General features: G+C 32.3%; 2 protein-coding genes across 4 annotated transcripts; one reads left to right on the top strand and one right to left on the bottom strand.

Annotated features, from left to right (window-relative positions):
* The first annotated feature begins 1,490 nt into the window (after positions 1-1,490).
* LOC109003321 (54S ribosomal protein L51, mitochondrial-like) lies at positions 1,491-4,304 on the top strand. Of its 3 annotated transcripts, none has more exons than XM_035685797.1 (4): positions 1,491-1,653; positions 2,204-2,283; positions 3,721-3,827; positions 3,911-4,304. In XM_035685797.1, the coding sequence occupies exons 2-4, from the start codon at positions 2,204-2,206 to the stop codon at positions 4,081-4,083; spliced, it is 360 nt and encodes a 119-aa protein (XP_035541690.1). In that variant the 5' UTR covers positions 1,491-1,653; the 3' UTR covers positions 4,084-4,304. The 3 variants fall into 3 exon arrangements, with proteins under 3 accessions (XP_035541690.1, XP_035541687.1, XP_035541691.1); XM_035685794.1 differs by having other exon boundaries at positions 2,200-2,283; XM_035685798.1 differs by having other exon boundaries at positions 1,499-1,653; positions 2,164-2,283.
* A 9,530-nt stretch (positions 4,305-13,834) lies between these two features.
* Positions 13,835-16,038, bottom strand: LOC109003320 (protein FAR1-RELATED SEQUENCE 9-like). Its single transcript, XM_035687716.1, has 3 exons — positions 15,958-16,038; positions 14,807-14,911; positions 13,835-14,443 (listed from the first exon to the last, which is right to left on the bottom strand). Exons 1-3 carry the CDS (start codon positions 16,036-16,038, stop codon positions 13,835-13,837), a joined length of 795 nt encoding a protein of 264 aa, XP_035543609.1.
* Between the last annotated feature and the right edge of the window lie 8,841 nt (positions 16,039-24,879).

Below are 24,879 nucleotides of genomic sequence, written 5' to 3'. Positions count from 1 at the left end.
TTAAGGCTAGTTTTGTGGGCTCTTTTGGTAAAGTTAACAGTCACCTCTTGGATTTTGGTTAGGCTATAAGCTGATGTTAGGTTCTGGGGATTGAACATACGGACGGGCAAACGGATATTGTCTCTAAGGCCACTAAGAAAACAACTGAATTTATAGGTGTCCGATAACCCTTTCAATCTGTTAGACAATGTCTCAAATTTAGCCTTATATTCTTCCACTGTTCCAACTTGCCTTAGCTTAGTAAGTGCCTCCATGGGGTCATCATAGGCCCGAGTCTAACTAATAAGGCCTTATGAGTCCCAATCCACAAGTGTCCAGACTCCTCTAAATCTTGGAACCATGTAAGAGCTTTAGCCTCTATGTGTTCAATGGATGATGTTTCCTCCACTTGTGAAATTTAAAAAAATGATGTGCTTTATAAATCCAACCTGCAGGGTCTTCACCATAGAACACAGGGAAGTCGCCTGATGGTACAAGTCTGAATCTCTCCGTGGGGGTGGCCCTTGTTCTTCTCGGTTTTGGACATCTAAGGAAGAGTCTCCATTGTTGTTGCGCCTCTGGATCTCAGTGGACAACACTGTGAGTTGCTGTACCACGACATCAAGTTGCCTTTTGATAGCTGTTACTTCTATTTCCAGCACCTCATTTGATTTTTTCACAGCATTTAATCCATCTTGTAGTTGATTCATTCTTGTGCTTTCAACCATGTTTGTAATATTTGAGATACAGAGAATCGGTATCTCTGATACCACTTGTAACACAACTGATAAATTGAGAAATAATAACATGAGAAATGGAAATGTGGTTGCTTTCTTTGAGGGAAAAGCCCCTCCAGAGTCTGAGAAAGAGAAATAGGGTTTTGATTAAGGGTAATGATAGCTTTATATTTCCTTTACCATTACTTTACTACTCAGTTATTTTTTTTTCTTTTACTCTTTGAATTTTGATTGAAAATCTCATAAAATGACATTCTTGAATAATTTAGAAGAAAATAAATTCAATTAACCAACATAATAATGTAATTTAATTAAAAATAAATTTAATTTTATAAAAATATTTGTTTTCTTCTAGATTATGCAAGAAAGTCATATTCTGAGATTTTTAATCCAAATTCAAATAGCAAAAAGAGAAAAAAAAATAACTGAATGGTAAAACAAATATAAAGATGTAAGTGTATCATCATCCTTTGATTAAACTGTTTGATACCTCTACAGGTTCCGGGGAATACAATAATAAAGACTACTGCTGGGCCATGCAAGGCTATTACATACGGACTCAACCAGGACTAAATACTATTCCATCAAAAAACACAAAAAAGGACTAATACTAAAGACTCAGGCCCACGGCCCACTAGAATGACTCGTGACAATTAAAATCAAATAACACTCTCACTACACTACTCTACCCAGACCCAACATAAAATGAAAAGCCCATGGCCCATGACTCCACGCGTGCACCCTCCAGACTTGCCTCCACCTCACTTGAACACATTCATTTGCACGGTTGCACTTGTACCTCGGTTTCCAGAAAGGGTTTGTTCTTGACTCCATTGACTGAAGCAGCCCCTTCCTTGCCTGCTGCCGTCGCTCCCACCTGCTCCTCCTCCTCCTCCTCCTCCTTCTTATCCGGCGGTTGTTACAGTGATCAACGAAGGTAAGTCTACAGGAACCTTTTCCAGATCTTTCTCTCTCTTTGAAATGCTTCTGCATGTGAGTTTGTCCTTGCAACCACCATTCTCTCTGTTGTTCTCAGTTTGAGCAAATCACGCGTTTTTCCCCCAAAAATCTGAATGTTCTGTACATGTGCGAAATTAATGGCTTTGAATTTCAATACAAAATAAAATAACTTTTTCTTGGCAAAACCTAAAAGAATTCATGAAGATGTTCAAAAATCGTCGAGGAAATACAGCTACCTTTATCACTATGGAAATACATTTAAGAAAATTTCTTGTCATTTTCTTGTTTATTTCAAAGACGAGTACATGGAAAGTACAATTCCCTTTTGACAAAATTACCACAAAAACAATAATCTTCGTATTCAGTTGCATTCCGCTCTTCTGTATGCCTAGGTCTGCTCTGATTAGCGCTGTTCTAGCTATTCCTAGTTACCTTTTCATATTTTAGTTTGAAACTTTCTTAATTCAGGTTTTTTAAATCTTTATAGAGTTTCTATTTCTCTAATAACGCATCACGTTTAAAGTCAGATGGCCTTGAGAGGTGTATGGCAACTTCAAAAGCTGATTGTGAGCTATAGTGATTGGGGTGGAAGTAGTAGGGGCATCAGGTATGCCTTTTAAGCTAATTTTCTCATATGCATTTTATTGATTGTTGAAATGTTTTTATTTCTTGAGATAAACTGTTTGAAGTGGAAGAACATGATTGAGTATGCTTTAATGTTTACTGTATAATCATTTGCAAGGGAGCCTGTGCTTTGTTCTTGTATATTGATTGTTCGGCATAATGGATTGGTCTATTGCCATTTCTTTTGAGTTATTAGAATGATATTAGAAATGGAAGTTAAAGGTCTGTACCTTGCTTTGTTGGAAGGTCTTGAGTTCAAACGTGAGCATGCTAGATACAATTGAACAGTTTTGTTTTTGGTCTTGAAGTCTTTTAAGAGAAGACATCTCTGCAATAGAAATTCAACAATGAAAACTATCGCATTATGTATGTGTGTGTTGTCTTGGGAATGTCTAAAATTATAATTAGCACCAGTCATTTAAGCACCAGTCATTTAATGTATGCAGAAAACAGTGTCCTAGGGAATTTTATAGTTGGCTGGCGGGGAATCCCTGTAGACTTTGTAACTCTAGCTCTCTCTATGTATTCCTAGCCAGACACATTTGCATGTTGGGCTACTGGGCTGATTATATGTGACCAATAGCATCTTCATGAATAGCATCACTTTCTGATATTTCAGAACTCATTAGACTATAGGCAGGGTAATTCACTGTTGGCCTTTTTTTTCCCCCTCTGGAGTCATGACAGCTTCAGACCTATTAAATTTCTGATGAGAATTGTTTGGTAGAATGTGAAGATCGGTTTGGAAATCAATGCAGTGACAAAGTTATAGTGTGGCAATACACTATCACATATAACTTTCTTTTTACGGGCCATAATGAAGTTATCTTGGGATTGCAGATCGATAGGTTTCATATAACTTCCTAATGTGATTTGAAGCATTCTTTAAATTTTCTTGGAGTTATATGTAGTACTTTGTACCTAGGTAGTAAATCCATTGGCTTGCTCTTTTAGATCATCCCTAGGTACTTGTTTCAAGCTTCATTACACTAAGAGTTGGTGACAAGATACTGATAAAACGTTGATGTCAAAATGGAGATAGTACTTATTTATCCAATTGGTGAAGATTCATCTAAAGGTCAATACTTTGAATGATAATGAAGTTATCTTGGGTCTCAGTCATGAAAATTGTGTCCACCCATCCATTAATTTCATCTATCTCAACAAAGTTGTTCATCCAGGAGTTGTAGGAGTTCCCGATTATTTTTGGAGCCTCTAGCTCTTAGAAGTGCTTGGACAAGAGGTGTATAGTTTGTTTTCAGGTAGTGGAAATTGATAATTGAATGCATTATGTGAATCTTCTTTCTTTTTTTTTTTTCTTTTCATTTTCTTGTTTTAATGGGCTCAGTTGTTATGGAGTTACGTTTTCTTATCTAGTGATTCCCTTTCGTATTCTTATCTAATGGAATCATTATGACAGGGCATTTATGGAGTCAAATCTACCCTCATTTAGAGAGAAAAATCCTCGGTTAGAAGTTGTCACTGAACTCATTCGTGGGCAGCATCCACATTTGAAAGCTTTTTACCGTAAGACTTAAACCCCCCCTCATGTGAATTTACTGCAAAACTCCTGAAGTTTAAATAAGGATTTCTTGAGCCAAATGCCACAGGGAACAAAAATGAACGGGTGATATGTGTGAAGAATATGGATCCCGAAGACATCCTTCTACATGCAACCAGGCTAAGGAATGCATTGGGCAGGAAGGTAGTGAAATTGAAGACAAGACACTTAACAAAACACCCTAGCGTTCAGGGTACATGGACAACGGAGGTGAAATTTTGAGGCACAAGAGAACAGCTCCATGTGGGATTTTCCTTTTGTGGAACCGTCCATTCTAGTAACTTAATGGTCGTTATCAGTAAACTTTGGGTACTGAATATATGAGTATCTGATGCATGCGTATGCATATTGCTCACATTTTTGAACACTTTTATGGCATCTACCCCACCTGTTGTTTCATGCTGAATAATGACATGCCGTTGGGTATTCATGTTTCCCGTTGATCCTGTTTTTTTTTTTTGATAAAAAGGATCTCAATCCATTCATTTAAGAGGACATACATCTTTGACTTCAAACAACAAGTCAATTACAAACGTTAGTAGAATCTCAGTACATTAATGTGACTGACATGATCTAGTCCAGACGGCTTATCTCTAAAGATCGAAGTCTAAGAGATAGCACAATTCTGTTCCCAACAGAGTTCACAGTAACCAAACATAAAACTCCATACCCAATTAGATTGAGTATGGAGAAACCAAACCCCAACATCACCGACTAAGCGGAGGGGGGACAACACCCTTTGGACCTAAGTCCGAAGGGACAAATGTTTTTGGATTTTTTTGTTTTCTTGAAAATAAAGACAATGTATAAATAAATTACATAGAGAAAACACTGAAAAAAAGAAAAAATAGTGCACAAAAAACGCCACGGAAGGAAAAACCGACGGTCGGTCTTGGGAGAAAACACACGTTGATCCTGTTTAATAAGCATGGTGTGAATATGAGAAACCAATGATTTTTGCTTCTTTTTTAATAATATTGATTACATAGAACTCCACCTCATTTGTCCCCCCAGTTTGAACGTCTGTCTAAAAAATGAAAACCTAGTTTTGAATTCAGATGTATTCTCTGAATCGAAAGAGGGAAACCTGGTATTCAACTTGTGAATGAGTAATTCTACATACAATCGTGAAATGCATAAATGTCGTGTAATCGTTTTGAAAAATAATAGGGATATATTATTAAAAAATTAATTTTTATATGTGTCTTATGTTTTATTCATTTTTTTCAAAATGATTATGCAGCGGTTGTACAATTTACGATTGTAAATATTTTTTTATTTATTTAATCAATAAAAAATAGCAACACTCGTTTTTAGGGACACAAGAAACTGATGAGCTAATTAAATAAATAGGTTTTAATATATATTCTTCAACCACTTAATTGGCTACATCCATGAAAACCATGGCTCCACAAAAAGAAAGCAATACAATCACATGTAAAGGAAAGTCTTTTCTTAAAAGACAGCCATAAATAGTGTGTACAGATATATAGAGTTGAAGTTTGGCTGAAACTTCTGATTAGAGTCTTATATTAATGAAATGAAAATGATTTTTCTGTAATAATCAAAAGAGTAATATTACTTTTTATCTTTATTTTTGTTATTTTTAGTCGCACTAAGTGATGATGTATGCTTAAGTGACTTTATAAGTCAACACTTAATGACTAGTTATTTAAAATACGACATATTAATTCGTGTGACTGAATATGAAAAAAATATAAGATAACGAATAATAGTTCTCTAATCAAAAGTATGTCCTTTTTTTTTAAGCTACACTACTTTTATTAAACTATTTTTGGTCTGGGCCCAATTAAGATATGTGAGATTTCATATGCCGCATGTACTCATCATTTAGTATGATCACATGATGTATTAGTTTTTGCGACTAAAAACAACAAAATCTAGAATAAAGAATAATAGTTTTCTAATCAAAGCCATGCGGTTCTTTTTTATTTGTATTGCTCTACACTGTTTTTCTATACTATTTTTTGTCAGGACCTTTAAAGCAATGTGCGATCTCATATTTTGTCCGGCGCTTCTTGAATTTGGTTGAGATTGACTCTACTATTTATAATGATTTAAGGGAGGATCAAGTCATATATGAGCGTATATTTTAAAAAGACTAGTTAACAATATAATTAGTCTCATTTAAACTACTATATATAAAGAGTAAGAATTTTTTCCATCAAACAATGCCAGATTTCATATCCCATCAATACACACTACTTAGTATGGAGTTCACAACTAGCCTGTACATTCTTCCCATGGCTTTCTAATCCCTTGAGGGGGAGAAAGGGGGGAAACGCTTCTTTTTCCTTGTCTATGATCTCTTGTATGGTATATAGGATGACGCACACACTTTTTATGTTTGTTTATAGGATAATGGTAGACTTACAACCCTTTTACCACCACTTTATTACTCTTTGTATTTTTTTTTTCTTTTAAGTGTATTTTTTTATTATCTTTAATCATTAAGAAAAAATTTAAAAAATATACAATTTCATTAATAGTCACTTTTTTAACTATTAAGTAAAATATTTTTTTAAAAAAAAATTAAAAAAATTAAAAAGAACAGTAGAAGGGTAGTAGAAGAGTGGTAAGACTATCATTATTCTTATTTTTCTATAGTTATAGCCATCGATAGATAAGCGGTCTTCTCCATTGTATAGAATTAAGCTTTTCACTCTTTGAACTCATATACATTCTCCTAAGGAAACAAATAAAAATAATACCAGGCCTATTGGGTATATTCGATTAGTACAAAGTGACATATATCTACTACTATTATAAAAGAGTTTATCCATAAATGAACAGTTCTTTTTAGAGGATCTTTGCTTTCCATTTCTGTCCCTCTATGATTCTCTTATTTACGTTTCTGCCTTTGTTTGTTGATTTGTCTTGTTCTTTCTGTGCATTTTTGCCTCTTTGCTTTCCGCTTCTATCCCTCAATATTTCTCTTATTTACGTTTCTGTCCTTGTTTGATGATTTGTCTTATCGTTTATGTACCTTTTTGTCCCTGCTTTATCGCATATATGCATTTTTGCTCCTGTTGACTGCAGTTATTGGTTTTGAATTTGCTTCTTTTACATTTCATTTTTTCTTGACAGGGCGTAGCTTCTGTTCTTGTGTTGCTCTTTGTTGTCCTTTTATTTTCTGGTTTGGTCTGAACAAAATTGGTTTATTTTGCATTCGGTTTTACACTTTTGGTTCTTGTACAGTGCGATTGTATGATGTGTTGTTAGAAAAGTAAATTTATTGGTCGGCTGATGGGCTATGTTTTTCAATTCTCGAAGGGTTGCAAGAGGAACATCGGCTGATGAGAGGGTTGCAAGAGGAACATCGAAGGTGAAGCGCCGAAGAAAAGCTTCGATTCGTTCTTGGGTATATCTTGATTGGTTTTCTTCGTTGGTCTTCGTGGTGCATTGTGGGTATACTTCTTTCAATTCCTATTTTTTTCCTTTCTACGAGATTTGGATCTGAAATGTACTTTCTATACACTCCTGTTTTTTTTTTTTTTTGGATTTTGCTGTGTTTTTCTTTTCTTTTTTGTTCATGCCTTTTTCATTATTTGTTTCTCCATTCTTGCATTTTCCATTTATTATTTTTTTTTTGTGTTGATCGTGTTGAAGAGCATTGACCGTAAAGGTATTGGAGAGGAGGTTGGCATTTTTTATTTTTAGTTTTTACCATCAATTAGTGGAATCTCGAAGGTGAGGTGCCAAAAAAAAAAAAAAAAACTTCCATTTGCTGCTGGGTATTTGTTCGTTGGTCTTTGCGGTGCCGTGTGGGTATGCCCCTTTCTATTCCTATTTTTTTTTCTTTTCTACGAAATATGAATCTGAAAGGTACTTCACAAACACTCATATGTCCTAAAGTTTTTGTACTTTTGCTCCATATTTCTTTATTTTTTATGTTTTGTCTATCGCTTTTCCTTTCTCAATTTCTCTGTTTTGCATTTTTTTCCATGTTGGTTGTATTGAAAACAGTTGAGTCCGAGGGTATTCGACATTTTCGATTTTTGTTTCTTGGCTGTCAATATTATTTTTTGACTTGATTCTTAATATGTATGGAAAAAAATTTGAATTTTTCTTTGGATTTCATCGTTTGTTTTATTTATTTTTGTTTATTTATTTGGTTTCTCAATGTTTCTGTAAGAGCATCCTCATTGGCTTGGCCAAATTCATCTTCAAAATTTAGTCAATATCACACTTTTTTACATTTGCCTATTCCATTTAAATTCAACCCCCACATTGGATTATCCATTCAATTTCTATATAATAATAAAATATTATTAATTTAATAATATTTTTATTTAATTTATTTTTATCACATTTTGTATCTCTACCAATTAAATGTTAATAATAATAATATTCTAATTAAATTAATATTAAAAAAATCATATTTTTAAAAGTCATTTAATGCTAATAACAAAAAAATTTGATTAAACTCATTTAAAATTCTATCTAAATTTTTTAATTACAAACCAAATAGTATTTTTGTTTGGAGTGAGAAACTAATATTTTAATGTTTGTTTGGAGTGAGAAATTAGTATTTTAATATTTGGTGAATCAGTTGTGGTTCTCCATATTTGGCTAACCACTGTAGCAAAAGTCTAAATTATTTTAGATTTGTCTAATTCAATGTGGGATGTTTTTGACATCAATTATACAAATTTTAGCCAACTTCCTCATTTGACCAAGACAATGAGGATGCTCTAAGTGACGTTGGATGGTTTAGATCAATAAAAAAAATGTCCTGATTTTTGCTATAACAGGTTGTTCCTAACGTTAAAATCTGTTCGATCGTTAGTGATTTTATTTTCATAGGTTATCAATGTAAAATTAGATAAGCATTTGGCTTAGGATTTTTCTTCTAATGACTCATGTATGTCACATGTAGTGGTTGTTCTTAGGAAATAAAAATTTATTTTCTCCTCAATTTATTGTTATATCTTTTTACATAGTTGTGTTTGCTTGACAATGGATTAAATGTTCTTTTCTTGACTGTTTGCTTGAGTGTAGTGGTTGTTTTTAGGAAATAAAAATTTATTTTCTCTACAAACTTATTGTTATATCTTTTTACATAGTTGTGTTTGCTTGATAATGGATTTAAGTGTTCTTTCCTTGACTGTTTGGTTGAGTGTAGTGGTTGTTCTTAGGAAATGAAGATTTATTTTCTCCTCAAATTTATTGTTATATCTTTTACATGCATGGTTGTGCTTCCTTGACAATGGATTGAGTGTCGTTCCGCTAACCATTTGATTGAGTGTCTACAAGTGATTTTATAAATCTTTCTGATTATTAATTATAAAAAAAATCACATTAAGTTCCATTATATTGAAGCAAGAAACATTTCATTTGAAATGATTTAACACTTAAACAGATAAATTCATCCATATGCAACTATATTTAGCTTCTCATTCCAAGAAAAAAAACCCAAAATGTATTACACCAATAACTATAAATTAAATCTGCACATATGTGATGTTAATTTCTTTTTTGTATTATCTAAAATTAAATTAAATGGCAAAGGTTCTATGGTCTAAATTTTTTTTGTATTATCTACAAGAAGGCAAAACATATTGTAATAGTAAAACAAAAAAAATAAAAAAATGTTTCATTTGTCCCCAAAATGGAGCAAATAAATGAATAAGATTTTAATAAAATAGTGAAATAATGTTATGGGGATGGTTATGTTTTTCCTACATTTCTCAAAGATGTTGATGGCAACAAAATATTAAATACAAAAATTCTTCCACACCTTCAACTAACAATTCAACAATCAAAATAACTAAATGCTCTAAAAAGATGCTCATAATTCTTTTTTTTTTTCCTTGCATAGAACGATCCATCTCTTTAGAGCATTTAACATTAAACATTTTAATTTTGTTATGACGGGTTTAAAAAAATAGTATAATTAAAAAAACATCATAACTAAAAAAACAAGCAGTTCCAACATTTTGTCTTGAAATGCAACCCATCTAGCACTCACAATATAATTTCTTCCATTATAAGTATTCTCTAATCCAAAATTTCTTTTCCCTATTTTCAATCCGCAAAAAACTTGATAACAATGCGCCAATAAAAATTTATCATAACAATAAATGTGATTAACACAAACATCACAAAGTTTGATTCAATTCTTTCGTAGATAATCATTGCACTTTAATTCTCATTTACATTCATGTTTTTTGATCATATAAATTTCTCAACCAAACATACAAAACTAGTATTTAATACAATCGACATGTCTTTAATGTTTAAACCAAGCTAACAACAATCACAAAAGTACACCAGTTATATTTATTTATGATTCTTACTATTTTTGGTGCTTATTAAAGATTTTATTTCTGTATTAATTATGCAAACAATCAAAATTCGATCAATGCAGGAGTATTTGCCTTATTTGCAAGACATGGCAGCAGCTAGCGAGAACTTCTGAAAAACAATGGACCATGCAACTTAATATAGACATGGGCCAGTGGAGACAACGCAACAAAAAATTCAATGTCTTTTCCATTCATACCGTAGATGATATACAACATAACTCTTGGATGTATATATCACCTTAACTATATAACAACTATTTTTATTGTCCCAAAAAATAGTTGCATCGTACCTATGTTTAGTTAGTGTAAAATGATCTTAGAATATATTTGAAGGTAATTTTCTGTGTTGTGCTAAATTTGGATTGACAAGATGACAAGATGTGATACTTAGTGGACTGAATCTATGGCAAGATGGTTTTAGAAAATATTGGGTGATAGTTTAGCTGTTTTCAATTTTGGATTGTTTCAGGATTAATGATGCTAGACAAGATTATAGAATTTAATTTTTATTGTAGAATATAAGATTATTATTGCCTTTCTCTACGTTGCACATGTATACATAGTTTTTGCATTTTGGTGTGACATTTTGATTATTTTCAGTGCAAATAATTGTTTTGAATTAAAGGATTTGGACAAGAAACAAAAATATATATTTTTGGATGCTACTTTTCACCCACCTTATGCATTAACCTATTGCTATTCAATTCAACAAATTTCAGATTTTTATACCAAGTCTTTATGCTACTCTACATTATCCTATTTTCAACTATATTTTATTTAGAATTATTCTTATTGCATTCCCTCATTCAGGGTCTGCATTGCAGGCCATAAATGAAATGTATCGTTTCATTTTATAAATGAAACATTGCGTTTCATTAAAGGAAAAGAACATACCTGCTCTAGGTCTTCTGGCCAAGACCTCGCCCTAGACCTCTTCATCTCCATACCCATAGCCGAAACTTGCCCAAGCCAATTGAGCTTGACTATCGTCGTGGTCGTCTCCATCGCCATCACCGCTCCCCTGAGCAAGTTACGTCGTCATCACCCATAGAGTATTTTATCCATTCTCTACGATTTGAAATATTTTTGGTGAGGGATTTCCTTTTCTGCGATTTGAAATGTTTTTGGTAAGGGATATTGGTTTCTTTCAGTGTCTTCTTCTGCATGTAATTCTTCGCTTGAGCGTGAATCTTGAATTGGTTTTACTTGTTTGTAAATTTGTGTTAAGCTTGTTTGTAAAAAATATTTCTGGTTTTGATTGTGCACTCTACGTGTTTGCTCAAATTTGTGAATGAGTTCCATATGGTAATTTATACCTGCAGTGTATGTGGTTGAACTTGTAGACTTGTTGATAGGCTTCTTGCAACTCACTTATTACTTGAATACTATAATTTACCAACTGTGTAAGTGATTTGCAAAATACTCTCTTCTGAAAATGGGCACCACTAAATTTCTACCAAATAAAATGGCCCTAGTTGTGAGCTAAACATAGAATTCCCACTTACTTCTCTAGATATGTGTGCTTGATTTGTGTCTTAACATTAGGTACTGCACCTGCACGCATAAACCTTAGGTATACCTGTCTTCTTATAAAAAAGAGCATGATACCCATCAATATGCTTTCATGTCATTCTATCCCTCTCATTACCACCATATATCAATTTGGTCTAAGAATACCCATTTACACTTTTATCATATCCATAAAAAAAGAATGCCCATTTGCACTTACTAGAAAAACCTTATATGCTGTCTTCTCAAGACCAATCGTTCAAAATGGACTAATGTAGTGAATTGAGTGGTTTTGAATTCTACTATCTTTTATCTATTATTATGCAATTGGCAAGAAAGAGGTACAAGACACGGGTAAATTCTTCCTTTCATGCAGTCTATCATATGTCCTTCATTGTTATTGATTTTTACCTTGTTTTTGAAACTTTGAGAACTTTAAGGAAGAATATATTAGCTACCCTAACTCAGGAAATACATAGTAATATATGCCTCTTTGTTCATAGTAATATGTGTCTTAAATTCTAAATCGTATAAGAAACATTCGCTTAAAGTTAGCAAGCTTTTCTTCTGCTTTCATTGTTGAGCTTCTTTTTATTTCTTGTTTTTGTTGGACTAGCAATTGCATTTGTATGTTCACTTATAAGTAAACACAGCAGGTCCAAAAGCTAATTGAATCAGTATAGCCAGATTGAACAACCAAGTTAATATGATAATTCATTTTTCATTCATAACTACTATTTGATATTAGCAAGTACTAAGAGATTATTATCTGATGTAGGCATAACACATTTCCAGCATAACACAGTTTCGAAAACTGTTTCTATTTTTGATACGCAGTGTCTTTATCGCATTCTTCATCTTCTTCGAATCATGCTCCAAAATGTCTATACAGAGAGATGGCACTTTTAAAATTATTGAAAACACAAAAAAATCCAAGCCGACTTTTGTATTCTTGTCCAAATTATAATAGAGATGTAACACTAAACAAATTTGTGTGTGCAACATTTTTTCAGATATTATTGTATTAATTGTAATTTCTCATACTAATTAAATGTTTGCTGTATGGAAGGTCATACTGTGAGTACTTTTTATGAGAAGATATTGAAGTAGAAAATGAAGGAAAAGTTGTGCGAAAGAGAACGTCCCCTCTAAAAGAGATAGGAAGAATTTCAAAAATGAGAGGAAAAACTCCAAAAGAGGGAGGAAGAACTCCAACGTGCAAGGGTAAATATTCAAAAATCGAAAGATCACATCCAAAATGATCAGGATGAGCTTCATGAGCTTCATGGTATATTAACCATATAATGAAAGATATTGGAGACTTGCAATTCTAATATTTTGTTGTTAGATGAGATCAAGAACAATTACAAATTAGTAGTAGTGTATATCAAACCGTGTAATGTTGTTAAGTAGGTTGTAATAGATAGATTTACAACCTTTATCAATATTGTAATATTCAAACCCATCAGACTTGTAAACATTATGAATGGTTATGAGAAGTATTTTCCTTACACTATATTTCATGTATTTTGTTCTACATTGAATAAAACCCAATACATTATAACTTTGAACCAACACTTTAATATAAACATCCAACACTTTGATTAATTCTCATTCTGAACAATAATAACATATCTCATACCCATAATATAACTTCATACCCTTAAAATGGTATAAATATCCAATGTCACAACAATACACCAAGTTTACAAGAATATAAAGTAGAGTTACACAGCTGAAGTTATGAACTTTTGTCAACATAACAGTCTACAGCGTCTTCAAATCTCAAGTACTTTAATGGGGGCCACAGTCTACCATGTCTTTCATCAATCATCGAGAGGGCCAGGACATGCGAAGTTCACTTGCAAGTAGTTAGAAATATTTTGTATGCAAAACTTTGCATTATTTGTTCAAAATATAGACAAAAGGGAATATTATTTAACATTTACTTGAGAAATAACGCTTTGTTGAGTACCAGGCAATTACGAAATAACTGCTTCTGGTGTCTTGTGTAGTATTACCGATTTTGTGGGGTTTAATACATCTTCCGTCTGTGATGGGGCTACATTTGAATACATAAACAAATCACATAACTTATTCATAAATTTGTTAAAACTATATCAAAATCACATTATTTAAATCTTCCATACATTCTTTGTTTGTCGCTTGCTACCAGCCTTTTTATTTTTGGTTTGCAACTTCTCTATTGTAGGTTGTCTCCTCTTTGATGGGAGTCTCCCTTTGCCTTTGACAACACGAGGGCTCAACACTTTCTTCGAACTTCCAATTTCGGCATCAATGGAAGCTTGAGTGCTTGCAACTGTGGCTTGGGGCTTCGATTTAGTGTAAATCTCATTCATTGCCTTTAGCTTCTGTGTCATGTTTAGGGAATTATCTTCGCTTTCACATGCATTTGTAGCAACTTCGAAACATAATTTTATCAAACCAGAGTACTGACTAGCAGCTGGTTTACCATTTAAGTCATCGTAATTGTTTTGAATGAGAGCATATCTACGTTTAATGTCCTTCCTCCACCTCTCCATAATGTACTTTTTCGGCAACACTTGGACATCCCTTGTGGCTAAAATTGAAAGAAAGTGTCTACATATAATCCCTCTCATCTCAAATAGTCCACACATGCACTTTGCCTCACACTCATCTTCATTGAAGTATGCTTGCAAAGTTGACTTCTTGATACCGTCTTCAACTTCCCTTTGGTCATTAAGTTCATACGTGGTAATTGCCTATTCTGTTTTTATGACAACACAGTGAGAGTAGATAATTCCCATTACTTCTTATTGCACTTCCTTAAATTTAGAATTCGTGTACATTGCTTGAAATTTTTTCTTCATGAGTAAATGAGATATACAAGGGACTGTGCAATTGAATGAATAGAAATTCGCTGCCATCTCATTCTCTACTTTCTTCCTCAGTGCATTGTCGAATTGATCGATGATTTCTTTCAACGTAGTCCTTGAATGTACATATCTATCAACAAAGGCATTCATACTCTCACTCATCTGAGTTGTGCTCACTCATCTGAGTTGTGCTCATCCCAGCCCAAAATGTATTTTTTAGGTATACGGGAACCCAATATATTCGCTCACTATAGAGAATTTGAAGCCATGCATTTCCTTCAAATTGTAAGTGTCAATAAACACCTCCCAAGACTTCTCAAACTCGTCGGAAGTCTGAGAATCATAAACACATCTCTGCAATGCACATTTCAAACCACACTTAAATTCAACATGTGAGCCCAACTTCTCTGATAGTTTTCTCATTATGTGCCACAAATAGTATCTATGCTGGATATTTGGAAAGACTATTGTAATAGAATTTTTCATGGTCCTGTCTTGATTAGTGATGATAGATTTTGGCGCCCTCCCATTCATACATTTCAACCAAGTGTCAAACAACAAAACAAATGTTTCAGTATTTTCACTTGATGTCAAGCCTGCTCCCAAAAGTATTGACTGTCCATGGTTGTTAACACCAACAAACGGGGCAAATGACATGCCATATCTATTTGTTAGTTTTGTTGTATCAAATGCCATAACATCCTCAAAATACTTATATGCTGCTCTGCTACGTGCATCGGCCCAAAAGACATTTTTTAATCGACCATCATCATCCAAATCTATCGATGATTAAAACCCATCATTCTTATACTGCATCCTCTCAAAATAACTACGAAGTGCATTAGTATCTCCTTTGCCAAGTCTAAGGTGTCAAGCCTTGTCAATATAATTCATTGCATCTTTTTCAATAAATAGAAGTTTCTCAAAACCACCAGCCTTGAAAACCAATGCGTTAAAACTTTTGGCCATACCTATGGCTGCCTTGTCGTTAATATCTAACTACCTCTTCATGGAATCATCAATTGTTCGATTACATCTAAAAAAGTTTGCCTTTTGTGGACTTAATCCATGGTTATGTGCATTGCAGAAAGTAGTTATACGTAAGATACCATCAACCAAAACTGCATTAATTCTCGTCTTACAATTAGTCTTTGTTGTCAGGCGTGGTTTAGAAATGTTGGTAATACGTTTCCTTGCCTTATCACCATGAGCACAACCAAGTGTTACATATTTAACACTCTCATCATCTTCCCTTTTATTTCTTTGGGTCATTATACTGAATTCAACTAGTCTTCCATATTGCTTGTAGTAGTAAGTGAGTTCTCTATCAGTTTTAAAAAACATCCCGACGTTGGCTCTGAAATCCCATCATCATCATTTTTCGACGTTAGCTCTAAAACCACGTCATCATCATCATATCCCAGCACTACACCATGATTATCAGTCACTACCTCATCATCTCTTACATTTGGGGTATCCATATAATTTCTACTTTTTGAAAAAAACAACAGTCACCTAGTAGATGTGCATTCTTCCCCTTTCCCCATCAAGAACAATCTTGATATATTTAAAACACAACATGAAAGTAAAAAAAAAAAATATTTAAAGCGTAACAAATTAGAAAACCTGATAACCAAGAATAGAAAACAATTGAAGCAAAAGTTAATAAATGCTAGAAACAAAGTTTAGAAGTATGATTATGTTTCTAACATAGGCAATATATACTAATTTTCATTCTTTTGGTGAAAAAACTTGCAGGAAAATTGAAAAGAACATGATGCATACAAGAGCAAGCACCAAACATTATGCCCACATCATCAGTCATTATACCCACAAAGAGATCAAAGTAGCAAGTGAACCAATAATTTCTTATTTCCTGCAAGGCTTTTTACTTCCTTGTTTAGTACAATATAAATCAATCCGGCCCATTTTTTTATTTTTAATTTATACGAATTGTTTAAACTAGTGGAGAGAAAACATGTCTATTTGATGCAAAAATTACTTTATTTGCAACAAATGGTGATCATTCTGATCTCTTTCTAATAAGGTTTGAACCCAATTCTGTAAAACACCAAAATTGAAAGAATGTTTGAATTGGCCTGAGGCCTCTCTACAAACACAATTGATAATAAACCCAAAACCTCTTAGTGTTGGGACGAAATCTTAATATTTTGAATTCCTCAAACTCGTCCACCTCTCTACATATTTACCAAAGTAATATTATTCTCCGTCTTAAGGGGTTGGAAGTAGAGAAATAAGTGTGATCTACAAATATTAATAGAGCTAGAAAATCCATAGCAAGCAGAGAATGAGAGTTGTCTTCAACAAGGTAAAATTACCAAGGAGGTCGTTGTCAATCGATGGTGGAGAAGGCCGTTCCGTCAATGATAGGTTGAGGGTGGTCGTCGATAGTGGAGGAGAGAGTCATTTGAGTCGAGGGGCATGCACGGTAGAGGGAAAAACGTAGAGGAAAAAATTGGGTGCGATTTGATTCAGATTTAGGTTGTAGAGAAGGAAGGGTAATTTAGTCAATTCATGCTTTAAAATAGGGATAAGTTGGTCATTTCATGTACTAGGACTACAATACAGTCGAGAACTACTCTTTTATTTACTGTTTATAGATGTTATTTCCAGAATTTTTTTCTTACAACGGGAAAAACGTGCCTTGCACATTGCACTATCAACCAGTATAGACATATATATAAATATATATGTATATATATATATATATGTATATATTGGGAAGGAAGAATGCAAGCAATGGATTTAAGTGTTCTAACAATGCTCAAAAGGACTGTGTAAATTTAAGTGGATATCTGGGCGAGTAGGATATCCACCTGCATCCTGGCCCATTGTGTTTTAAATTTCTAAGACATGGACAGGCCAGGGGACAAGCCCCCATTGCCTAGGCATAATTTAATAAAAAAAGGTTGTGGGTGACCCTAGCCTTCTCATGTGAGGGTGGCTAATCATTTTGTTTTATATTGATTTTTAATTATTTTGTTTGAAAATAATTTGAGGGCTGGGTTTCTTATAATTCTCTCTCTATATATATACTCTATTATAATAAGTAACTATATAACTATAAATAGTAATTTTTGTTATTTTTCCATTAATTTTTCTTGTTTTTCGTTAAGTTCGTTAAGTCCTGTTTTACCAAAAGACACTTAAAATCCTTGACAATTTGACGTGTAACTCTATTGTAAAATTTAATAAATGATCATATTTTACCAAAAGGTTTTTAAAACTCTTGACCATTTGACGTGTAGCTCCCTTGTAGAATTTAATGAATGATCATGTTTTACCAAAAGCTAGACCCTTAATAGCCTCGCAGTGCACGTACATGAATTAACTTCTCTTTTTCATGTGCTTTTTATTCTGATTGTGTACTCATTTTCCTTTCATTTTGTTTCAATTTTTTTTAAATAAAAAATTAATAATATTTTATTATTATATAGAGAGTAAATAGATAATTCAATATGGATGCAAACCAATGCTCAAACTTTGCTGAAGTTTAGATTTTTTTTTTAATCTTGAGTTTTTGTCTTTCTTTAACCTTGTATTTTCTTTTCCCAGACAAATAAGCTACTGACTTTTTTATTTTTTATTTATTTAAATCATTATATCAGGTGCACCCCAGTGCTAATGCATTTTGGGCCGTTCCCTAGTATGTGTATATATATATATATATATATATATATATATACAAAGTTTTTGCAATATTTAAAAAATTCACTCGGACAACAATATTAATACTTACACATTTCATTTATATTTATCTCTTCTGTTTAAAATACTCAAATTTAAACGAGAACTTGACAATTTTTGAAGTCCACGTACAAGCTCATGTCACTAATTCATCCATCGTTTCTTCTAGAAGGATTTCCAACTTATAATTCACAAGCATTAAATGGGCAAAATTTCTTTGTATCTGCCAGCTTTTAAGACCCTTTTTTGTGTGTCTACATGACATAATATATATATATATATATATATATATTTATATATATGATATATATACACACGTACGTACACTGTGACCTCATATCTCATATCTCAACTCTCCACACCTCAACTGCTCTGAGTCTCTGACTATGAATTTAATTATATAATTCATGCATTATGAGTCAAACTTCTCTTTAATTCATGCATCATGTTAAATTAAATTTAAATTGTCTTCGTTTTGATCTCAAGATTAGATGATCAGCCACCCTCTAATTAACAGCTTAAACTGTTGCTGCGCCCTCTACCTATATATCATGTACCTGATCTCTCAACTAGCTAGGAAGACTTTAGTTCTCCTATATTATATATATATATATATATATATATATATATATATATATAATAATTCATCATGTGATGCTTTTCTTCACGAGGTGTTCGCTTTATATATATATATATATATATATATATATATTATATATGGATCACCTTCATAGGCAACTTTCTCATGAATTGTGTCACGTGGCTTGCATTAATTTCTACCTCACTTATAAGGTACATGAATGCTAATGACTGCAACATGATATTGATCAATCGTCTGATTATTTGGTGGAGTTCATACTGTTTAATAATTGAGGCCGGCAGTACGTACGTGCGTACCAAAGAGAGATATATATAAATAGACTCTACTTAATTAGAGAGTTTTGCATGCATATAACCCGGGTGATTACCCATGCAATTAAGAAACATGGATCGATCTCGAGCAGGTTGATATATACAAGTACTAGTACTCATGTGTTGCCTCTTGCATGTTATATGAGTGGTCTTAGGCCTTAAATTATGGTAGTTGGGCGTTCATATATGGGTGGTCGTGAAAGGAGCCAGATGTGTTTTGGTGTTCGCATTGAGTGGCCGTCATCCGCTGTGATTTGTTGGCGTGCCGTAACGTCAAGATCATTAATTCATGATAGCAAATATGGCTTAGTTGAGTTGTTTGAAGGAACGTGATTACACATTCTCTCATGGTGTTTGAGTTGGCATCATGAAGGTTGGATGCATGTTCAAATTGATAGTAGTTATCACTACAACAAAAACAGTAACAAGAGATCAAGTTCAGAAGAGAGATGTAATTCCAAATGCAGATGTTTATACAACAATTCAAGCTTATAAGCAATTGATTTAATTTATAAATATTTTATAATTGTTTTTGTATAATGACACGACTGTTTTATTTATTTAGTTTGCACTTTTGAGACTACTTTTATATTTATTGAACAAATTGTAATGTTTTTTTTAAGATGTTATGCATATGTGTATTTGATTTTTTATTATTGGATAAAATAAAATTCTTAGTACTATTCAAACGACCAACAACCGTTTGAACGAATGTATTTTGATCGACCACTCAACCCAATATATATATATATGTATGTATGTGTGTATGTATGTGTGTGTATGTGCGCTCTCTCTCTCTAGAACTCAGGTCTATAATGCTAGTATAAGTTTTATCTCATATATGTAATTTTCTGGATTACTACAAATTAACACTTACCTTGTCACACTCAAAATTAACTAAACTAGAGAGAGAGAGAGAGAGAGAGAGAGAGAGAGAGAGAGAGAGAGAGAGAGAGAGGATAAGGTAGTTTTGGCATCAAGTTGTTGTGAATCTTGGGATAATAACATTATACCCATTCCCATACTTTTCGCATTTTTATAATTTGGGATAGAGGATAACCCTGTAGCCATTCCCATACTTCAGCCATTTTTATTTTTCGGGCAATCACAACAATTCGGTGCCAAAAGTACAAGTAATATTCTCTCTGTGTGTGTATGCGATTGTAACACTCAAAAGATCAGTTGAATCATGATACCGAAAGTAGGGTAAGGATAAAAGAAAAATGATCAGTACGACATCATGAGCTTGAAACATGCAACAACCAACGAACACACGATAAATTGTTGGTGTTTGATCTCTCTCTCTCTCTCTCTCTCTCTCATGGTGCAGGGTTTTGCATATAATAATATTATATACAGTCGTAAAATACACAAGCGCCATGCAGTCGTTTTAAAAAAAAAATAAAATTCACATTTAAAAAATTAATTTTTTTTTCATATAAATATCGTATTTATTTATATTTTTTAAAAATTATTAGGCAACGCATATACACTCACCATTACAACTATCATTTATCTTTATAATATTTTCTAAACATCTAATCAGGAGTTCACATGAGAAAGACGCGGTAGTACTTCATTTGACTATTAGACATCGAGGTTGATGGATGTAACATATCCTAAAAAGGAAAAAGAAGAAGAGAGAGATGCAACATGTCCAAAATTATGGTTATATGTAGGCCAACTAAACCTATTGACTAAGATTAATTAATAGAGATGATCATGAGGGGTCGTCGATCAATTCATGTACTTAATTTCCAGCTATCATAAAATTAATTAGAAATATAGATCAAAAGGTCATTTTTATGATACTTATAAGTCAATATATAATAAATACACAATTTATTTTTAGACTGATTTAGCTTCATTACAATATATAGTATATTCGGTGTGTCACTAAGCGAACTTCAAAATAAGATTTTTCGCAAGAGAAATATTTGCAAATAGTTGGTTTGCAAAAAAAGATCTCATGCACGAAAAATGAGAAATTGTGTCACTTTTACGAATTTTTTATACACTCTATTAATGTGATTGACTGTATTATTTTTTTAAATATAAAATAACTTTTATATATAATATTTATACAAGCTTATAGATAGTTGAAAAAGTCATACAACGAATTAGCTCACAAAGAGTACGTGAGCATGCATGATCCAAGCCCCACCCTCAATGCATTTAAATTTTAAAGCATGATCAGGTTGTGACATCCATCCTTTCAATTAAGCTGGAGCAGTGCTGGTTTATTTCCTCCGGAGAGAGGTTTAAGTTTTCATATCTCAAAGAAACCATCTCCAAAATCTCATGAGAAACAGTACTTCATCTGCGCTGTATTTGAGTTGGTTAAATTCGAATGGCGCTCAATTTATTTATTAAATAATTATTTTATTTATAAATAGAAGATTAAGTTAAATTATTATATGATATAATTATTATAAAATTCGGCTATTTTTTACAAATAAGCTTGTATAAAGATTAACTCGACTCATATACTATTAGGACAATACTACAGTACGGCTGCCTAGTTCTTACTGCTATGTTAACCGCTAGTTTACCTTTTTTTTTTTTTTTTCAACATTTTTTAACATTGATAGATGTTATTTTTTTGGAATGATAGAGTCCAATTTGACTTGTGATACCTTTTCTGTTTAGGAGTATGAGCCAACTTTTTTGTCTTATCTCTTTCCTGTCTTATCTATTAGATTTATCTCTTCCATTAGTGATAGATTTCCAAATGGTTTGACCTAGTAAGTTTAATCCCTAATAATACCTAAAGATCAAGATTCTCGAGTTGAGTCGATTGAACATCACTTGGTTCGATTTGAATTTAGAATATTTTGTGGGCTTGTTTGGATAGAGAAACGATATCATCTCATCATTACAACTTTATCAAATTTTCACACAAAAATATAATAAATAATTCAACTATTTTAAATTTCAAAACAATAATAATATTAAAAAATAATATTCTAATAATATTTTATTTAATTTATCTAAAACAACTCATCTCATCTCATTTACTATCCAAATGAGCCTGGATGAAGGTTTTGAGCTGAATTTCTTAGTCCAACTCTAATATATACGAGCTATATATGCTCAAATTAGATTTTGGATTAATTTTCAAACGAGGCTAATTGATCATTCGAATTTGACTCAAATGCAGCCTCGTTTGTTTTCGCAAATAAGATGAGATAAGATGAGTTGAGATTAAAATTAAAAGTTGAATAAAATATTATTAGAATATATTTTTTTAATATTATTTTTATATTGAGATTTGAAAAAGTTGAATTATTTATTTTATTTTGTGTGGAGATTTGAAAAAATTATAATGATTAGATGAGATTATGAGATGAGATGAATTAAGAAGAATAGTAAAAGCAAACGAGTACTTAACTGTGCCATCCTTCTCTCTCTCTCTCTCTCTCTCTCTCTCTCTCTCTCTCTCTCTCTCTCTCTCTCTCTCTCTCTCTCTCTCTCTCTCTCTCTCTCTCTCGTTTTAATTTTTATTTTTAGGTTCCTTAATGAGCCACCTATCCAACCGTTTTCTCCTCATCTCATCACTTCTTTTTCTGTTGAAAGTTAATGTTCTATGGCTTATATCCAACTCCCCACCATCCCATCCTTGTCATGTTATTATTCTTCTACAACCTTTTAGCTTATCTTCTTTCAAACTCTCACTACTCTGCAGCATACAGCTTTCTCAACTCAGTACTCTTTTCTATCATAAACCAGCTTTAATCTTCTTAATTTGGTATATAATATTGCTCTTCATACACACACACATATATATATATATATATGTATGGCTTACAACAATTGGTGCATGGTTTCTTCTGTTTTGGTGATCGATGATCAATTGTTGGTGTTTGATCTCTCTCTCGTAGTGCAGGTTATGCATATGTATATGAAAAAGTTATAGACAATCGCCTGGTATAAGTACAGTGCAAACGGTGACTTATGTGACAAAAATCCAAAACGCACCATTTAGTTTGACTTCATAAATTTCAGTACTCTGTTCTTGTTGGAATAACAAGACCAGAGGTATGGGAACGCCAGTACTATTTATAATATTCTCTAAGCATCTAATCAGGAGTTCACATGGGAAAGGCGTAGTACTTCATTTGACTATTAGACATCGATCGAGGTTGATAGATGTAACATATCCTAAATAAGAAAAAGAGAAAGAAAAAGGAAGAAGAGAGAGATGCAACAAGTCCAAAATTAATATGATTAGTCCGGTTACTCGTCGCCCGCTCTATATTTATCTGTTAGTTGGTTTTTAATTTTTTAATTTATATTTTTTAATATATTTAAATATTTTTTTTTAAAAATATATCAATACACTTAAAATTACTTACTTAATTATTAAATAAGAATAATATATATATTTTTTAATCGAGAGGTCAAGAAGAGTGATACAACTTAAGAAATAAAGTAGTTTTTTCCTATGGTTATATGTAGGCCAACTAATTCATATAGACTAGCCATATTAATTAATTAATAGAGATGATGATGAGGGGTCGTCGATCGATCAATTTTACTTAATTTCCAGCTATCATAAAATTAATTAGAAATATAGATCAAAAGGTCATTTTTATGATACTTATAAGTCAATATATAATAAATACACAATTTATTTTTAGACTGATTTAGCTTCATTTCAATAATAGCTAGTATATTCGGTGTGTCACTAAGCGACCTTGCAAATAAGATTTTTCGTAAGAGAAATATTATTTGCAAATATAATTTGGTTCACGAAAAAAGAGAAATTTTTTCATACAAGATAAAAAATTTAATGAAAAAATTTACAAACACGTTATAATTTATTAAATTGTAAAATTATTTTTATTATAAAACTACTCTAATATGTCTTGTCTACTTATATTACAAAAAAAAAAAAAATAAAAACAACAATAGAAATGCACCGAATTTCTTCAGTCCTTATAGAAAGATTCAACTACTTTTATAAAATCTCTTTATGAAATTAATATAAGTATTTTCTCAATGTATATCTGCAAACATTTAGATACGCTGCTTATATATAATGCATATTGCCTGCATATACGCAATATATGAAACTCTCCACTGAATTAATGGGCTACGGTGTTTCTATCTTATTAGTTTTGATGCGTAGATTGTTGAAAAAGTCATGCGACGAATTAGCTCACAAAGACGTGATCAGCATGCATGCATGAATGATCCAACCCCCACCCTCAATGCATTTAAATCATGATGAGGTTGTGACATCCAGCCTTTCAATTAAGCTAGACTAGTAGTATATATGTACTGCTGGCTTATTTCCTCCAGAGAGAGATTTAAATTTTCATATCTCAAAGAAACAGGCCATGATCTCCAAAATCTCAAGAGAAACAGTAGTATTTCATCTGCGCTGTATTTGAGTTGGTTAAATTCGAATCGCGCTCAATTTATTTATTAAATAATTATTTTATTTCTAAATAGAAGATTAAGATAATTAGTTATTATATGATATAATTATTATAAAATTTGACTATTTTTAACAAATAGCTAGGCTTGTATATATAAAGATTAACTCGACTCATAAACTATTAGGACAAGAGTAATGATACCCACACAACATATTTCACAATACTACACTGCCGCTTAGTTATGAGTCGCCTAGTTATTTAGGAAATATATATGTTATTTCGTGAAATATTAGGACAATACTACATGTAGTTCTTACT

Source organism: Juglans regia, chromosome 2 (genome assembly GCF_001411555.2).
Source record: "Juglans regia cultivar Chandler chromosome 2, Walnut 2.0, whole genome shotgun sequence".
NCBI classification, from domain to species: domain Eukaryota; kingdom Viridiplantae; phylum Streptophyta; class Magnoliopsida; order Fagales; family Juglandaceae; genus Juglans; species Juglans regia.
Note: the sequence above shows the minus strand (reverse complement) of the source record. Positions and strands in the feature narration are given on the sequence as shown.